The sequence below is a fragment of the Trachurus trachurus genome, assembly GCF_905171665.1.
Source record: "Trachurus trachurus genome assembly, chromosome: 15".
Taxonomy (NCBI): Eukaryota; Metazoa; Chordata; class Actinopteri; order Carangiformes; family Carangidae; genus Trachurus; species Trachurus trachurus.
Window position 1 is genome coordinate 25,323,945 of NC_139906.1, and position 17,214 is coordinate 25,341,158.

The window sequence follows — 17,214 nt, forward strand, 5'->3', positions numbered from 1 at the left end:
ACATCACAGCTCTTTTCATCCTCTCAAAACAGCCCTGTTCAGAACGGCTGGTTTCAGTGCCTGTCCCTTTAAATGCAAATGAACCACTGCTTGCCCCGCCCCTTCTACTGGCACCAGGTAGGGGTGGGGTTATGAAAACAGGGAACAGCTCGTAAAACCACATGGATTTCAACCTAGGGAGCCTGGAAATTACAATTGTCACATTTTGGGGCCAGAAGGCAAAACAAACACCAAAATATAAGAGGCTACAAAAAGTGATATTTCCATAATATGTCCCCTTTAAATCTCTCTCGCTCTGCCTCCAGGATACAAACACTAGCTGTATGGGCCCAACACAACCAACAGAGACTTATCAAAAAGTGTTTTTTTTAATGGAAAAGACTTTGAGGAGACTTTGTTTCTAACACAGACACCTTTTATGTTATGAGATAATGTTTCATAAAATGACCAATTAGAAGGAAACAATTGGACTAAATGTGATTTCTGTTCTCCTCAATCTTGTATTTCGAACTTTAGCTGATTAAACTACATGAACTTTATCAAACTGAAACCAGATCATGTTTCGGTGCTGCTGTGCTGAAACAAACATCCAGAGGAGGATGTGATGATTCATCAACTAATAAAACAATGACTTTAGTTCTCCAGAATTTCCCTTTCTTGAACCATTCACACTTTCATTTTTTATTCAGCAGTGTGATAGTACACTGAGTGATTAAACAAATTAGTGGTATTAGTTATACGCTTATGAGGTTAGTTTGCTCATGTCTCATTTATATCACCAACTCAGACATGTGACTGAACATGACGTAGCATTTTTCTAAGGGGACAGTTCCTGAATGCTCACAGTGGGGAAAGTATTTATCAAATTAAATGACAAGAGTAAGATCCAATCAGTTAATTGTTGAGCTCTACTACTGAGACATTGAACCACCTACTTGGTGCTTAACTCAACTTGGACCCGAGGAGAAAACAATAAGTCTGAAACAGCTTGTGGTGAAAAACAAAACAAAACATATTTATAACAAAAAAAAAATCTTTCTTGTCATTGTGGCTGATGTGACGGAGTGAGAGTAAAACATTTAGTAGCAGGTGGACTGGTGGTTGGGGAGTGTTCAGAGAGCAGGACACAGGCTGGCAGGCCGGCTGGCTGGCTGGCTGGGGTGTGTATTCTGGGCCTCGGTAAGTATACTCTTTAAGCTTGGGCCATGGCCACAGACCAGTAGGAAGCCATTCATTACGCTGTGCAAGGAAGGCAACGTGGGGAAAAACCAGGACGACCACGTAGCACCAAGCCCGGCCACTAAATCCTGGCCTGCCCCCTTCTCTCCTCAGGCAGTCTCCACGCCCAGGCAACACCCACAGGCTCACACAAACAGCCTCCAGACCCCCACGTCCCTGCTCCTCCTGCTGTCACTCTCTGCAAGGCTTTTCCTCCAATGAAGTGTCGGTGCTGATTCCCAAAATACCAAATACTGAACCCCATGTAGATCAACTGTTTAAAAGCTGGTCCTAATAAAACAACTGGACTTGAACCAGCCTCCACAATTACTGACTGATCTTCTCATTCATCTCCATGAGTCCCATGTGACTGGAGGAATGCTCACCTGTTGTAGAATATACTTCAATCTGCAACTTTGCAATTTGACCAATATGAAAAATGTCTAAATGATAGTTTGACCTGGCGTTACACTCGACAACAACAACAACATGCACCTCAAAATAGACTCTGAGTACTTCGTGTTCAGTGCTATTACACAGTTACGAAATGAGTAAGACTCATTCAGAAGCATTCATTTAAAGCAGCAGGAGCACCAGCACCAGCACCAGCCCCCACCACCACTGGTTTCCGTGGAAGTGGCTGAGGCTCTGAGGGCTACGTCTTCATTCCCTCTCCGTGCACTCCACAGCTACACCACCTCATCCACCGGGCTGGGAAGTCCCTGTACGCTAGACTCAACCAGCTCAATCCAGCCTGGCATGGAGAAAACTGAAATATTTATAGAAAATGCAGCCTCCCTGTTCCTCCTCCCAAAGTCGGAGTACAGAACTACACCCCGTGTGGGAGGAGATGCTGGGGCTGGATCAAGAGGAATTGATGGGAGAGGATAAGACTGCAGCACAGGCACCTAGTGGAGAATCATTTTTGTTTATCTAATTTTTCAGAGTTTTTTTTCCCCCATCCACTATTTGTAAGAGTCATTGTGATTTATTTTTTAAAAATCAAATTATTTCTAGATGACACAAAGCTTCAGTCAGTCCTGCTACAACTACTACACCTAAAGAAGATGTATCATTTGAATTATTACTCTTTCAAACACAACTACTATAGAATCATATTTTCAAGTACATTGAAAAAAAGTAGTCCTGTCAAATTAGAAGGATCACTTCACCTCCTACTTTTTTTGATGCCTGTATTCTCGAAATATAGAAAACATTTCTCATCTTCTATTCATTAGATTCACAGAGACTCACTGAAATCTCACTAGCATTTAATATCTGGCATTTTAACCATTTAATAATTCTCTGTGTTTCCAAGTCAATCTTGTCTGCTTGGTGCACTGCAGGTTTATCATAGTATGTCTCTGAACAGCTGCCTGCAGCTGGAAACAGGGTTGATGAGAACAGCAATACTGAACCAGACTTATTCCCTATGAACACCTCTAATTCATTTGATCAATTTTTACTATCAAGATATTGACCAGTGCAGCTTTAAAGGGACATTGTATAACTTCTCCTGTTATCTATTCACGAAAATTCACGTTCATATCATTCATATCTACATGGAGCGGGTAAGCTCGGTGCTGGCTGCCATGTGGTGTCGCCATGTTTTTACGTTCAGTGGCAGCGTGACGGTAGGAAACCATGGAAACTCAGTGGAGACACGGACACAGAGCTGTCGGCTCAGGTTGAGGTGGCCTCTGTGAATAGTCACCGCGGTAACGCAGTGAGGAGGAATGGAGCGTTACACTGATGCTGCATTCACCTGCAGTCAGGCAGACGGCCATCGGTAACATCCCAGATGTCATTTTAGTCACAGAAGTGGAGAGAAAGCCGGTAAAACGTGGGTCAGGTAAACAATACGACATCGCCATGACAACATATTGTCACGTGTATTGTTTTGCCTCGTGCTGACGGACCACTTGTTTGCATAGAGGCTTGTTTATGCCGTTACCTGCAGCGGCTGTCTGCCGTCTGCCCAATTTCACGTGAATGCAGCGCGAAAAATACGATTGAGTTGCTTGCGATATACAACCGCTACGCTAGATGGGAGTAATTCCTACACAATGTACCTTTAATTCCCTGATATACTTTATAATACATATCTGTTGTGGCAATCTACCCATGAACTTTCTTGAGGGGAAAAAACATCATTGCAAAATATGAGAAATATTAAAGCCTATTTGTACATCTTGTTCTCTAGTGAGCCGCTTAATGGCCTGTGTGTTCTCGTGTGTGTGTGTGTGTGTGTGTGTGCGCGTGTCCGTGTGTGTGTGCGCGTGTCCGTGTGTGTGCGTGCATGTGTGTTTCTCTGTTGCAACAAGCCTTACTCCTCTTTTGGAGCCCAGTAAAAATAGTAGTGGTGGATGTGAGGTCCTTTCAGACTCTGTTATCAGCCTGCCCTGCCGTTCCTCCCACTGCCACAACCTCAGACTGACCACACACGGCAGCACGCGCACACACACACACATGCCCGCACGCACATACAGGCGCACACAAACACACAGCAAGCACAAGTGCAAATAATTGCACGTCAATTCGTGGCTCAGTCCAGTAAAACACAAGCACAAAGAAACATATAAATCGACATTCACATAAAAGCAGATAGTGTGGACGCACCCAATTAGGCCCAGAGATCCCTATAAAGACTAAAGGCTAAATATAAAAGACATAAACACATTCTCTCACTCCATATAGCTGCATTCTTACCCAAACAAAGCTTCCATATGGACTCATATGCACATGGGTGTGACAACCAAGTCATTTAGTGGTGTGTATGTCTGTGTTACTACTTCATCAAGTGCAGCCCAAAGGGCCCCCAGAGAGCTGCTTGTTATTTCCATTATGTCCAGAGTGAGGTATGTATTTTTGTGTTGGCATGCATGAGCACTGGGCATCCCGTGTATGTGTGTGTGTGTGTGTGTGTGTCAATCGTAGTCAGCGAGTGAGGTTCAATTCAGCTCTCTCAGCACCAAAGATCATCAACACCGGTGCTCCTCAACGGTGTGTTTTGTCCCCAGTGTTACATACTTTATATACAAATAATTGTCAAGCAGCTTCTTCTGAGCATACGTTTTTTTAATATGCAGATGATACAGCCTTAGTCGGAATTTTTTAAATCTAAAAGAGCATCTGTGGAGGGTTTTAACAGGGAGATAGAGAGTTTTATTCAGTGGTGCTCAGACCACTTCCTGGAGGTCAACGCCAAAAAGACCAAAGAGATGGTAATTGATTTTAGTAAAAGAAAGATAATTTTCCCCCACCCCTAACATGAATGGTGAGCAAATCCAGAGGGTCTCAACCTATAAATACTTAGGAGTTGAAATAGATAACCAACTTAAATTCAATGATCTCGCAACAAGTCCAGGAAGCTACAGCAGAGGCTGCTCTTCCTATTTCAGGATAGATCGACGTATCCTCCAAATGTTCTATAAAACTGTCCTGCAGAGCGTTCTGACCTTTGGCCTCCTCTGTACTTTTGGAAATATGCGTGCTCAGGATCAAGCCAAACAACGTATGATTAAGACAGCGAGTAAGATCATCGGGATCGATCAGGCATCGGCAGCCCAACTGTACATGGAGCTGATCTTTAAAAAGGCTGATCAGATCCTGAATGATCACACACACCCTCTCCATCTAAGGTTCAGAAGGAGTGGCAGGCCAGGGGGCAGAATCCTCCAGCAACAAATCAGAACTGTGAGATATGGCAAATCCTTCGTGCCAACAGAAATTAGACTGCTCAACAGCAGATAATGTTGAACTGACCTGCTGATATCCTTATGTATGCCTGTTTGTATCCTTCCTTTTTAATGCTTGTATGTATGTATTTATTTATCCCGATTTCGTTTTTATCTATATGACATGGACTGTGCAATGACCACATGAATTTCCTCTTCGAGGATAATAAAGTTAAACTTGACTTGAACTTGAACTTGTGTGTGAGACTGAAAATCCAAAAAAGTGCTTGTGTCACCTGAAACAGATGAACTGTGAGCCTCTACAACAACAGGGGTCAGTTCTCTCTCTTCATCTCCTCTCCTGAAAACTTGAACTGAATTTGCGGAGTTGACTCTTTACAGTGTTGACCATGTAAACCAGGTGTTCACTACTGCAACATTAGACAACATGTTCAACTGCATCGACACTGAGAAAACAAGCTTAACCTCTGACCACGGTGAAATATGACCTCAGCCGTCTACAGTCACTCTCACTTTAACAGTTTAAACCCAGTGCATCACCAGCAGCCTACTACTGTATATGATCTTGACCATATATCATTTTGGTGGGTTTACATGCCTGGACATTTTTTCCTCTTTCTGATTGAATTCAATGGTTCATTCATTGGTCTGATCAGCTCAGTAGCTGTTCATAGTTTTGACTCAGTTTTGACATTCAAACATTTGCAAGTGAAGAAACGTCATCACTACACATTTACGTTGGCATGGAGCATGCGCAGAAAGAACGGAACCAGACAACATTCAGTTTCACTGCTGACATGACACAATTTTCATTTCTTTCGGTTTAAGTTTATTCTGATTGAGCTGTTTCTATGGAGCGTTTCCATTGGGTTTGGACATCTTAACCAATTCTAATCGGGATATTTGGCTCCATTTTCAATAGTTACTTTAAAAGTAAAAAAAAAAAAAGTTGAATATTCATTTTATAAAATAATGACATTCTTTATTATAGGATAAAGGATAGAGTTGGCTCAGTTCATCATGTGACCTCGGCCTAGAAGCAGACTCTGTGATTTCCACTGTGAAATGTGGTTGAAAACCCTGGGGACATCCCATAGTGAGATAAATGAATTTAGTTTTTTGGGTTTCTTGACATTGAAGAGAAGCTGCAATGGTCTGGCAAGATTTGGTGGAACAAGGGTTTCAAATGTTCAAATCAGATTGATAATTTTCTATTTTGATCTTAATAATAATTCATTCAGGCTGAGAATGAATGGCAAGATAATGAGGTGAGAATATGGAGAAGCCCATATGTCACAACAGATGTCAGAGGACAACAATGTATAGGACGAATCGCCTTGTTGTTTACAACTACTTCCGGGTAGAAAACCAGCATGAGAACAATAGTGATGGACGAGAGTTTCGCTATATATATCTAATCTTTCATGTTACTATATCACCGTTTAGACTAATCTGATGTTTGTAAAGTCTATAAAACCAATGATTAGACAAACATTACTATTTATGTGTGCACATTTTTGTAATTAGTCATGTTTATCATAGATTAGCCTGGCTAACAGTTAGCTGTTTAACTTTAATAACTCAGTGACTCAATAAACGGTCCATGAAAAAATATTTTCTCCAGCGGATATCTTAGTTACAACATGACTGAGCTAACTGGAGTAGTTTCATGTCGTGTCCGACAACGGGAGGGTTTTAACAGTTGACGTCCTGATGTTAGCTTAGCTACCGCCGTTAGCTGTCCCTGTAGCTGCAGCCACTGATGCTTTCTAGACACCGTGATTCCCCCCAACTGAATAAATACAACACATAGCAACACAAAACACACACACATAAATAGTAATGTTTCTTCAATCATTTCAGATGTGTCTAAACGGTGATAGAGCGTGAAACATATGATCTAAACTCTCGTTCGTTACTATTGATCTCATTCAAATTACGTGCTGGTTTTCTACCCGGAAGTAGAATGTAAACAACAAGGCGATTCGGTCTATAAATCTCCATTACACAGAGTGGGTGACCCTGAAGTTGTGTTACTATTGATCAGTGATTATTATCACACTGCAGAGGGTTAATGTCTGAGACCAGAATCAAGCAGCTGGGATTCTGTCCTGATCAGATCAGTCCTCTGTGGTATTAAAAGAAGGCTTTTGATATGAAGGCTTTTCAGGAATTCACTGGTTCGACGCTTTAGGTTTTCTCAGAGCGCCGAGGCAGACCACTGGCCAGAGGCAGCAGGCGTGACCAGCGGACCAAAGGAAAATAGCTGGAAGATGGCGGGAAAAGAATGCATGTGGGGAAAACAACACCGACATCACCGCTGCCAGAGGAACAGCAATAATCCTAATTCTCAAGGCTCTTTCTCTTCTCAGTCTCTCTCTCATTTAACTTCTGTTGTGGAAATACACAAAGGATTACATCTGCCAAGCTGACCCTCCTCAAACCACCACAAGCCGCAGGTTTAATACCTGTAGCAGGCTTTGAGCCCTACGGCTGTTGTTGGCGCGTGTCGGGTTGGTTTAGTGCCGGTCTGTCCAACAGGCTGATTAGGCCGTTCTGGTTCCCCAAGAGGTTTGGATGTTGGAGTGAGGGAAGTGATTCCAATGTGTTTTAAGATGTTTTCTCACAGAGTAGGTCCTTGCTGAGGAGGCCACTCAGAGGACAAACCAGGCTGCTGTCGTCCTGTCATTCATCTCTGAGTCTTATTTGATTATGATGATTAGACAAAATTCAAATGGCAAACCAGCATTAACTTACTCAAATTTTCACTGTGTTTAAAGTTAGTTAGTTAGATAAAGAGTTTAATTGAGCTGATCCAGAGTGTGTACACATGTCTTTGACTCCTAGTCTGCCATGTCCTCTTTCCATTTCCTACAGCTACAGTATGTGGATATCAGGAGTAAAGTCAGTGAAATAAAGCTGGTGGTGCTGATTCTCCAGTCAGGGAACACTAAACCACAGCAGAGGAAGACGACGGCAAGAGGTGATGCAACAAAAAGAGCAGCAATACATTCTGAAAGCCATGAAAGAATTGACAAAAACATAACTCTGAAGTTGGTTTCATGTACCAACTGGAGTGAAGCTGAGGCCTCAGGCTTTCTTCTGTCACAATTTCTTCAGACAGGAATATGATTTTCGACCCCCCAAATTGTCTGCTTTCACTTAGTTGGCTTTATGTGAACAACAAGAATGGATCAAGCCTGAGACACATCGTCAGCCTACTTGCGCCAAGATTGATCTTACAGTACTTAATTGGAAACAAAAGGCAGCCACAACTTATTCAAATCTTATGACAGATGTTTTGAGGCATTTAGAGCTGGAGAAAATCAGATTCTTACTGAAAAATCAGGAAAGAAAGTTCTGTAGAATTTGGCAACCGTTTATTGATTATTTTAACCAGAACACATAGTCTGAGGGCAAGTTATACAAGTAATCTTAATAGAAGGAAAGAACTTTTATTTTATTATTATTTTTATTCCTGTCTCTGTTTAGTTTTTTTTGTTGTTTTTTTGTATACATGTTTGGGTACATATATATGTATAATCTTTATTCTTTCTTTCTTTTTTTTAATTAATCCCCTTCATCTGTCTATTTTTCATTCTGAGATACATAAGTTAATACAACTTAAATGTATGTGTATGTTTTTATGTAAACATGTACATGTAAATGTGTATGGTGTCTGTAGTGTCTGATAAGTTTTATGTTCAAAATGAGGAAAATCAATAAAAAAGAGTTGGGGAAAAAAATCCTGAGAGACATCAATCATGCGAACTAATCCATCCATCTTCCTCCTCTTATCCAGGGTTGGATCGGGTCATGCAAACATACAAAATAAAAAATGATAAGAATATACCAATAGATTTATAACAAAATTTACATGCATACCATACCACCCATTGGGCAAAGTAAAAATAGGGCAAATGTGAAAAAGTGAATCCATATTTCACTACATTCTGGGTGTGCGTTGGTCAGGAATAAGGGTTTTACTCACACTCTTCAATTCAGCTATGACTCAAATCTCTGTTCACAATGACAGAGAGGAGTTTGCAATAAATTAAAATCCAGTGGAGGTTGACTGAAACATTTTCTTGGGTGTGCTACTGGACTTCTTCACTGTGTGTGAGAAAGTCAGGGTGGTACAGTCTCAGTCTGCATCAGTCACTCTGATGGTTCCCAGCTCTGTGCTCTGCCCACTAACAGTTGCTCTTTGCAGATAACAGAGGAAGTCATTTCTCCTTCCAGCAGAAACATCTGCTACCTGTTACACACACACACACACACACACACACACACGGCTATTACATATATACATACACTGTACTACATTAAAGGGACAGTTCAACATTTTGGCAAATTGGCACATTGCCTATACTCATAGCAGTAGGTTCATTACCTTTATTTGTTGGTGCAAGCTGTTTTTAGAACAGTGGAGCAGAGTGGCGAGCTGCTCAGAGCTACGCTACAGAGGCTAATGGGATTTCTTGGTTTCCCTCATCAAACTCATCAAATACACAATCCAACAACTCCAAAACGCTCTGGTGGACAAGTTGTGACCTGCACATTTACCATGCTATGAGATAATAACAGAGCGTTACCAGACAGAGTTGTTTTCAAGGCAAATGCAAAGACTGCTTGCTGAAATACTGTCCCTGAAGGCAACACGCATCAGTGGTTTTGCATGTATTTACCTCTAAAACAACGCAGTCTCGTAACGTTCTGTTATTATCTCATAGCGTGGTGAATGTGCAGCTCACAACTTGTCCACCAGAGCGTTTTGGAGTTGTTGGATTGTGTATTTGATGAGTTTGATGAGGGAAACCAAGAAATCCCATGAGCCTCTGTAGCGTAGCTCTGAGCAGCTCGCGGCTCTGCTCCGCCGTTCTAAAAACAGCTTGCACCGACAAATAAAGGTAACAAACCTACAGCTGTAACTATAACGATTATGGCAATGGGCCAATTTGCCAAAATGTTGAACTATCCCTTTAAGTATCATCCGGGGCTAAACACTCCGTCCTCATCATCTCAGTGTAAACACAACCAGTATGTAGTGTTCATGTTCAAACACACAATGAAACACACACACTCTTTTCTCTCGTTCATTATACTGAAGCCTAAACATCTCGACCTCTTATACACATACGTGCAGATGATTGTACACACACAGCCGCTATCTGCCCCATCAGCAGCCATGTGTGACGCTTCCCTCCACACGTACGCTGCAGACCTCTATCACTCCTCTGCTATGTTTAGACCGCTTCACCTGCATACACAGCTCCAGCTCCTGCTGTGACGCTCCTACCCTCTTCCCACAGCTGAACACGCCTTAAATATCTGCCCCCATCATCTACATAATACCCCCACCCAGTTTCCTTACACACCTGCTATCTATAGCCTGGTTACAGATGCTGCAGGAAGATATAGACAAACTCTCAGGATGCCGGTCAGTTGGTGGTTCTAGGATTCCACCAACCAGTCCTGTTGCTGTTTGCGTGTTTGTCTAAACTCATAAGTATGTGAACAAATTGGAATTTCCTATTTTCCTGCATTAATTGCTTTGCGTTCCATTGCAGGCCTGAAGTTTGCCACTCCACAACGAAATGTTTTGTGGACTGATGAAACTAAGATTTCATGTTTAGTATTTTTTGTACATATGGTGTAAAAATGGTGCTGCATATTAGTATATAACCATCATGTCAAAGGTGAAGTACGGTGGAGGAGCATCATGGTTTGGGGCTTTGCTGCCTCAGGGCCTGGACAGTTTGACCTCATCCAGAGTTTATCCAGCTTCCTACAGGATAATGTCAGGGCTCCACCAGCTGAAACTCAGTAGAAGTTGTGTGATGCAGCAGGACAATGAACCTAAACATTGAAGTAAATCCACTATCTAGATCATCTAGAGTAGCAACAAAAGAAACTCCACCTTTGGGAGCGGCCCAACTCAGAGCCCAGACCTGAATCCAATAGGGATGCTGTGGAATGACCTCCAGAGAGCTGTTCACATCAGATATCCTATAATAACATGGCTGAGCTGAAGCAGTTCTGTCAGGACCAACGGTCCAGAATTCATCCTGAGTGTTGATCAGTTGTGATCTGCAGCTACAGGAAACGTTTGGTTGAGATTCAACCACTTATTAATTAAATCCAAGGGTTCACTGACTTTTTCCACCTGCACTGTGAATGTTTAATGGAAATGTTCAATAAAGACATGGAATATTATAATTGTTTGTGTAGTATTAGGTTAAGCACATTGTGTTTGTTTATACTTGTGACTTAGATGTAGATCAGGGGCCGTATTCACAAAGAATCTTAAGGTTAAAAGTAGCTCCTAAGGGCCGAATTTAGGAGCAACTCCTAAAAAAAAGTGGGCGTGTCAGTCTTAAATTTAGGACTCCTAGTTTTTTAAAATAAGAGTAATTCACAAAGTATTTTATGCCTAAAAGTAGCTCCTAAGTCTGGGAGAGCTTAAAAGTCCTCGTGAGGACTCCTAACTCAGTAAGACCTATTCACAAAGAATCGCAAATGGCTGCAGCCAGGCAAATGTATGGAGGACTGCGAATTGCTGCAGAGGGGGGTGCTGGAGCACCTGCCCCTTTGCCCTTTGATGCCCAACGTGCCTTTTTGTCTGTGTTTTTTTTCATCTACAACATTTTCGCTATAAAACGGGAGTAGTGACGGTGACGAAATGTCCAATATAGGCGTCACAACGGTCGGACCGAGGTAACTGCGACTGCTGCGATGCAGTCATGCTGATGTGAGCCAAAAATATTTTTAAAAAGTTGGTGGGTGCGCTAGACACACACATCTGTTAGTAGTAATAGCTCATGTGATAAGGCTGCTCCCCCAGTAAACTAAACTTATTGTTAGTCTGGGTTCAAATCCTTCTATAGGCCACAAATGTGGGTAATGCATTTTCTTTTCTCATCATTATTATGATCACCATATAGGGCTGTCAACGAATGTGAAAATTAATATTAAAATGTGGGAAGAAAAAAAACCAGCGGCTGCTTTGCGAGTGTGCGCACTGACCCTCATTGCATTTGCACAGCGTCACACTGCAGAAAGTGAGACGCGACAAAAACTGTAGCAGAAAGATGCAGATGGCAGAGAGAAAGACAGAAAGTTCAGAGCCCAACTCGGCAGCAGAGAGAGTGGTTTGGACTCGAAGCAGTCTAAAAAGCCCCGTCGGACCTGACGGCAAAAAAAAAAAGCGGCCGGCGGCGAGGAGGAGGAGAAGGAGGAGGGAGGGGAGGGGAGGGGAGGCGCCGCCGGCACTCAACAACCAATCACCGTGTTGAGCGCCTCGAATTCGTGCACAAGAATTAACGTAATCCATAGCAACGGGGCGTCACCAGGGGCGTGACTCTTAGTTTGCTCTTAGTGATTTATCCTTAGTAAGAGTAGGTCTCAGCGGCTTTGTGAATAGCTTTAAAGAAAAAACTCCTACGTAAAAACTTTTAGTGCGAGTTAGGAGCACTCCTAGCGGTAAGATAAAAGGCTTTGTGAATACGGCCCCAGATCACATTAATGACCAGTTAATACAGAAAACTAAGACATTCCAAAGGGTTCGCATGCGTTTTCTTGCCACTGTATTACTGTATGTTTCACACAAATCTTCACCCTGGTGGCACAGGAAATCTACATGTCAGTCACCAGTCACAGGGTTGGCACCAAGATCAGCGTCACCAATTCAGTATTGGAACAAATGGTAAATGGACTTGCACTTACAGTATAAAGCGCTTTTCTAGTCTCTAGGACAACTCAAAGTGCTTTACACAGTACTTGAAAGCTACACATTCACACATTCATACATCCAATGCACACATCGGGGGACAAGTGTGGCTTCAGTGTCTTTCCCAAGGACACTTTGCCATGTTGACTGGTGGAGCTGGGAATCAAACCACCGACCTTCCGGTGTCGCCCACGCCCGTCATATGAGAGATTGTAGTCAGATGTCCAGTGAAGCTGAACAGTGTGTGAGGTTTAATGGTCTGGAGTACTTTCTGGTGGAAGGAAAAAGGAAATGAAATGTCTCAGGACGGCTGCAGACATCATCTGTGCTCCATCACATACAGACATTTTTGTGACTGTGTGAGTGTGATGTTTTGTTCGTCTCTATTCTCTCCTCTTGATGGTTAAAAAAAGACTTACAACTAACTACAAAGATGCATTTCTTATGAGCTTGGAGGAATGCCGAGTTCAATTCAAAGACTCCTATTGGTGCGGCTATATGTCCCATGCTGCAAAAACAAACAGTCATCAGCCCTGTTTTAGTTGATATTAATGGTGGAATAATCATTTAATCACTAGTAAAACATGCAAACATATACGTTTGTGGTCATTCATTTATCATTTTAATCATCTACATTCTGGTACATCTGGTTCAAGCTTCCCAAGTAGGATTTACTGATTTTCTGTGTCCTATATGACAGGTCAATTTATCTTTATTTATCGAAGTAGTTTCTGGATCTTGTTGCATCTCCAATGCTGCTATGGTACGGGGCACACATGACACCTGACAGGACTGCTTCATTCATTACATTCTATTCCAAGAGACACAGAACAAGAGACATATCTGATTCTGTGGGACAGACGTAAAGACAGAACGACAGCTGAGAGCAAATAGAACAGGAGACGGGAGAGATGGAGGAAGAGATTGTAAAAGGAGAGACAGAAAGCAGAGAAACAGAGGTGCAGAGGAAATAGACGGGGATGGACAAGAAGAGACCGAGGCAGAAGCGGATCAGGAGACATCTGGGGAAGCTCCACACATTGCGTCCATGACAGGGAAAAAAAAAAAAACTAAGATCCATTCTCCTCCTGAAATCTCCTCTAAGCCGTTAAGAGGCCGACTTTCCCTCCCACTCGCCTCCTCAGAATGCCTTCCTTCATCCTGCAGCAGGACCTCCCTGCAGTCCAGACTCAAATCAAACCACAAGTGCTCCATCAAACTCTGAGGAGATGGTGCAGCTCTGGTTCCTCTGCCTGGGTCCTACCGCTCCGTGCTCCCAGCTCTCTCTCACTGACCCCGGCAGCGTTGTTCAATAAAAGGCCGGGGAAACCCCCCATCCCCCCTTTTTCCTCTGGGTGTGTTGATATTACCAGCAGACTGTTTGGTTGTGTTTGTCAGAGTGTGATGACAGAACTGAACACTGGTATTTACCCTGCGATAACCGCCTTGTCTGGATAGGCTCTGTGTGTGGGACTGACATGAGGATGTGTGTGTGTGTGTTGTGTACTTGTAAATTGTGAGGGTTAAATTATTGGGCATATTTCCAATAACTGCTTTGGAAGGATTTTATATTAGAGATAAAGTCTCTGAAAACCAGTTGTGAAGATGTCCAAGATGTGAAACTACACGACTACTACATTCACTACACTAAAACCAGTACAGAGCTGATTCTAGCAGCTGGGAAAGCTTTACATCCTGGAGATACAGATTAGGGGTGTACCCGAACCCGAATACGTATTTGGAAGTACTGTACACAAGTAATGCTCTGATCCCGAATAGTTTTGCTGTCTGAAGTTTCTCCTCATTACTCGGGAGCTTTTTTCTAAAGAAAAAGAAACGTTTGGATCAGCAACAGCACAGAACCAGGTGATTCTGGTTCACACTCCAACACAGTAGGTGGCGCTAATGCACCTTAACGTTGGTGTGCCTCAACACGAGTAGAGTGCCAAACACGAGCAGGCAACACTGCCGGCTGCTGCGACAGGAGTCACCCTGTTTCATTTGTGTCTAGTTCATGTTAGGATTGCTAAGAAACAGCAACTCCCTGCATGCATTGCATTACAGTAGACAGGAAGTGCTCACCGATACTTCCAACTTAGCATTTTTCTCATAGACAATAATGGGAAAAGAAGCGGCTATAAAACGGTGGATAATTTTTTTTGAGTGTCACAACCCCCACATAACGACTCGTTTCTCTACCAGAATTTGATCCATTCAGTCCAATTACGTTTGGAAAGTCTAGAAGAGCCGCACGATTAAACTATTTTATTCCCGTTCTAGTTAGCCGAGAGCTAAAGCGGAAGTTAGCCAGCTGGCTCGGCTGAAGTCAGTGCCACTTCCAGTTTCTTCCCGAATCCGAATCCTACGTTTTTTTTAAAGGCCTGAATTCCAATCCGAATACAAATCGTGCACAGGCTGTACACCCCTAATACAGATGGACAATTTCCTAACAGTCAGAGATTATTACCGAATATACAATTAATTAAATAAACATTAATTTTGAATTGCAACTTATAATATTGATAATAATGGTAGGATGAGAAATGTAAGAATGAGGTAACACAAAGGTGATTAGCCATTGGCTCATTAATGGACGTATTGCAGTATTTTCATTATCATGCACTGTGGAAAACATTCTCAGAGAAATGATCTATCATGTTCCTGCTCATACAAACCTAACATTTCCATCTGCTGCAGCTTCACATATAAAGATTTACCTATTTACACCAGACTACTACTGTGAGGGAGTGACAGAAAAGGCAGAAGAACACAACATGACAGTGTTCATTTCCATCACTTTCTGCCAGTCGATCAGTTTGTAATATTGTAGATAGAAATAGAAATGGTAGGAGCAGCCACAGTGAGGTGTTAGATGAAGAGCTGATGGAGTTTCTCAGCCTGCTGTTGTTGACTGACTCAGGCCATGTGCATCATAAAAACAGATCATGGTGGTAATAGATAGAAATAGCTTAGAAATGCATCTCATAAACAAGCCCCTGGAACGTGTGTTTGTAGTTGATGTCGGGACCAGACTACACAAAAACTCTCTGATAATGACTTGATTCAACATGTGTGTTTTCTTCCTTCGGGACAAACCAACAAAAATGTTGTTTTACCCCCAGTGTATCTGCAGAAGACAATAAACTCTGTGTGGAGGATATCTTATGAAAACAAGTGGAAATACTATCATGTCTTGAGTTTAAAAATATTCTTAATTCCCTTTTCATACAAGAAATGTAGCTCCAAGTATTTTATAAGAAAAAATGACTTTATGAAAAATGCTTCATGAAACTGGAGATGCTGACATTTCCTAATATATCATAAATCCCTCACACCTGATTCATGTTGAGTTTCAACATGTACTGTCACATGATCATTTTGTAGGACAATACATTCAAAGCACATCATCGCAATGCAACCCCTGTCAGTGTTTTTGTTTCATGTTGACGCATGTGAGTTCAGACCTGCAACAAAGTCCCATGGATGTGGTTGTGTAGGATTCCGGGTCCTGGCTCCGAGGGCAGCTCCTGCAGTAAAGAGTGCACTGTGGACGGGACCTGAGTGACCAGCACGAAGGGGACGAGGGCCCGGGCCGCCATCTCCCTGGTCCTATACACCGCAGAACGGCCGCATCTGCGGAATACACATGTATATAGGAAACATTACTGTGACTGACAGTTATTACAATCATGGCTACACTGCTACAATTCAAATTCAAATTCAAAAGTACTTTATTATTCCGTTAGGAACTTCGTTGCGGAAGGACATAAAAAGTGCAGGTACAATACAACAATCCACACATCCCTACATACCACAGACATACCGAACACAATAATAATAATAAACATTCCTACAACCACACATAAGTACAAGTACTCGCAGCAAAGGTTAAAAAGACACATACAAAGATAGAAATTAGTTAAAAACAGGTTAATTGAAAAGGAAAAAGTTATGGTGGGAGTTAGGTGTTTAGAGGTCGGATTGAGGTGGGAATGAATCTGGAGGGAGTGACCTGTATCTGCGTGCTGATGGTAGTAGGCTGTAGTTGCTATGTAGTGTGTGTGTGTGTGTGTGTGTATTGTGTCTGTGGCAATCTGTGTGCCTTTTTTCTTGACCTGAGTATTGTAGATGTTGATGAGTGGCTCCTGTTCCTGACCTATGATTTTATTGCTGAGTTTGACTATTTTGTTTAGACTGTTTGGGTGGGTGATGCTGAGTGAACCAAACCAGGCTGTTATGTTGAATGTGAGGATGGATTCAATGAAGCATTTGTAGAAAGCAGAGAGTATTGTTTGATGAACCTGAAGTTTGCGAAGTTTACGGAGAAAAAAGAGGCGTTGCTGACGTCAATAACCATAACCTTTTGGTCTTTCATTACATAACATGAGCATTGAGTCAGTGGAGGAAGTAATAAGGTTACCCATTATCACAAGTCATGGATTGTTATTGTATGTTGAGTTCAATTTATTTCACCTCTGTAACTTTGTTATGAAAACTAATATACTGTAATTACTCTGCTGATTAGCATCATTCTTTTCCATGATTATTTTGTTCTCCACTCACATGATG

At 42.2% G+C, this 17,214-nt stretch overlaps 1 protein-coding gene across 1 annotated transcript in view; it reads right to left on the reverse strand.

The window, feature by feature from the left end:
* thada (THADA armadillo repeat containing) overlaps nt 1-17,214 on the reverse strand; it is a 118,115-nt gene that overhangs the window by 42,476 nt on the left and 58,425 nt on the right. The window contains exon 29 of the mRNA XM_083988020.1: nt 16,110-16,278. Coding sequence (XP_083844146.1) covers nt 16,110-16,278 — 169 coding nt within the window. The remainder of the gene's footprint in view (nt 1-16,109; nt 16,279-17,214) is intronic.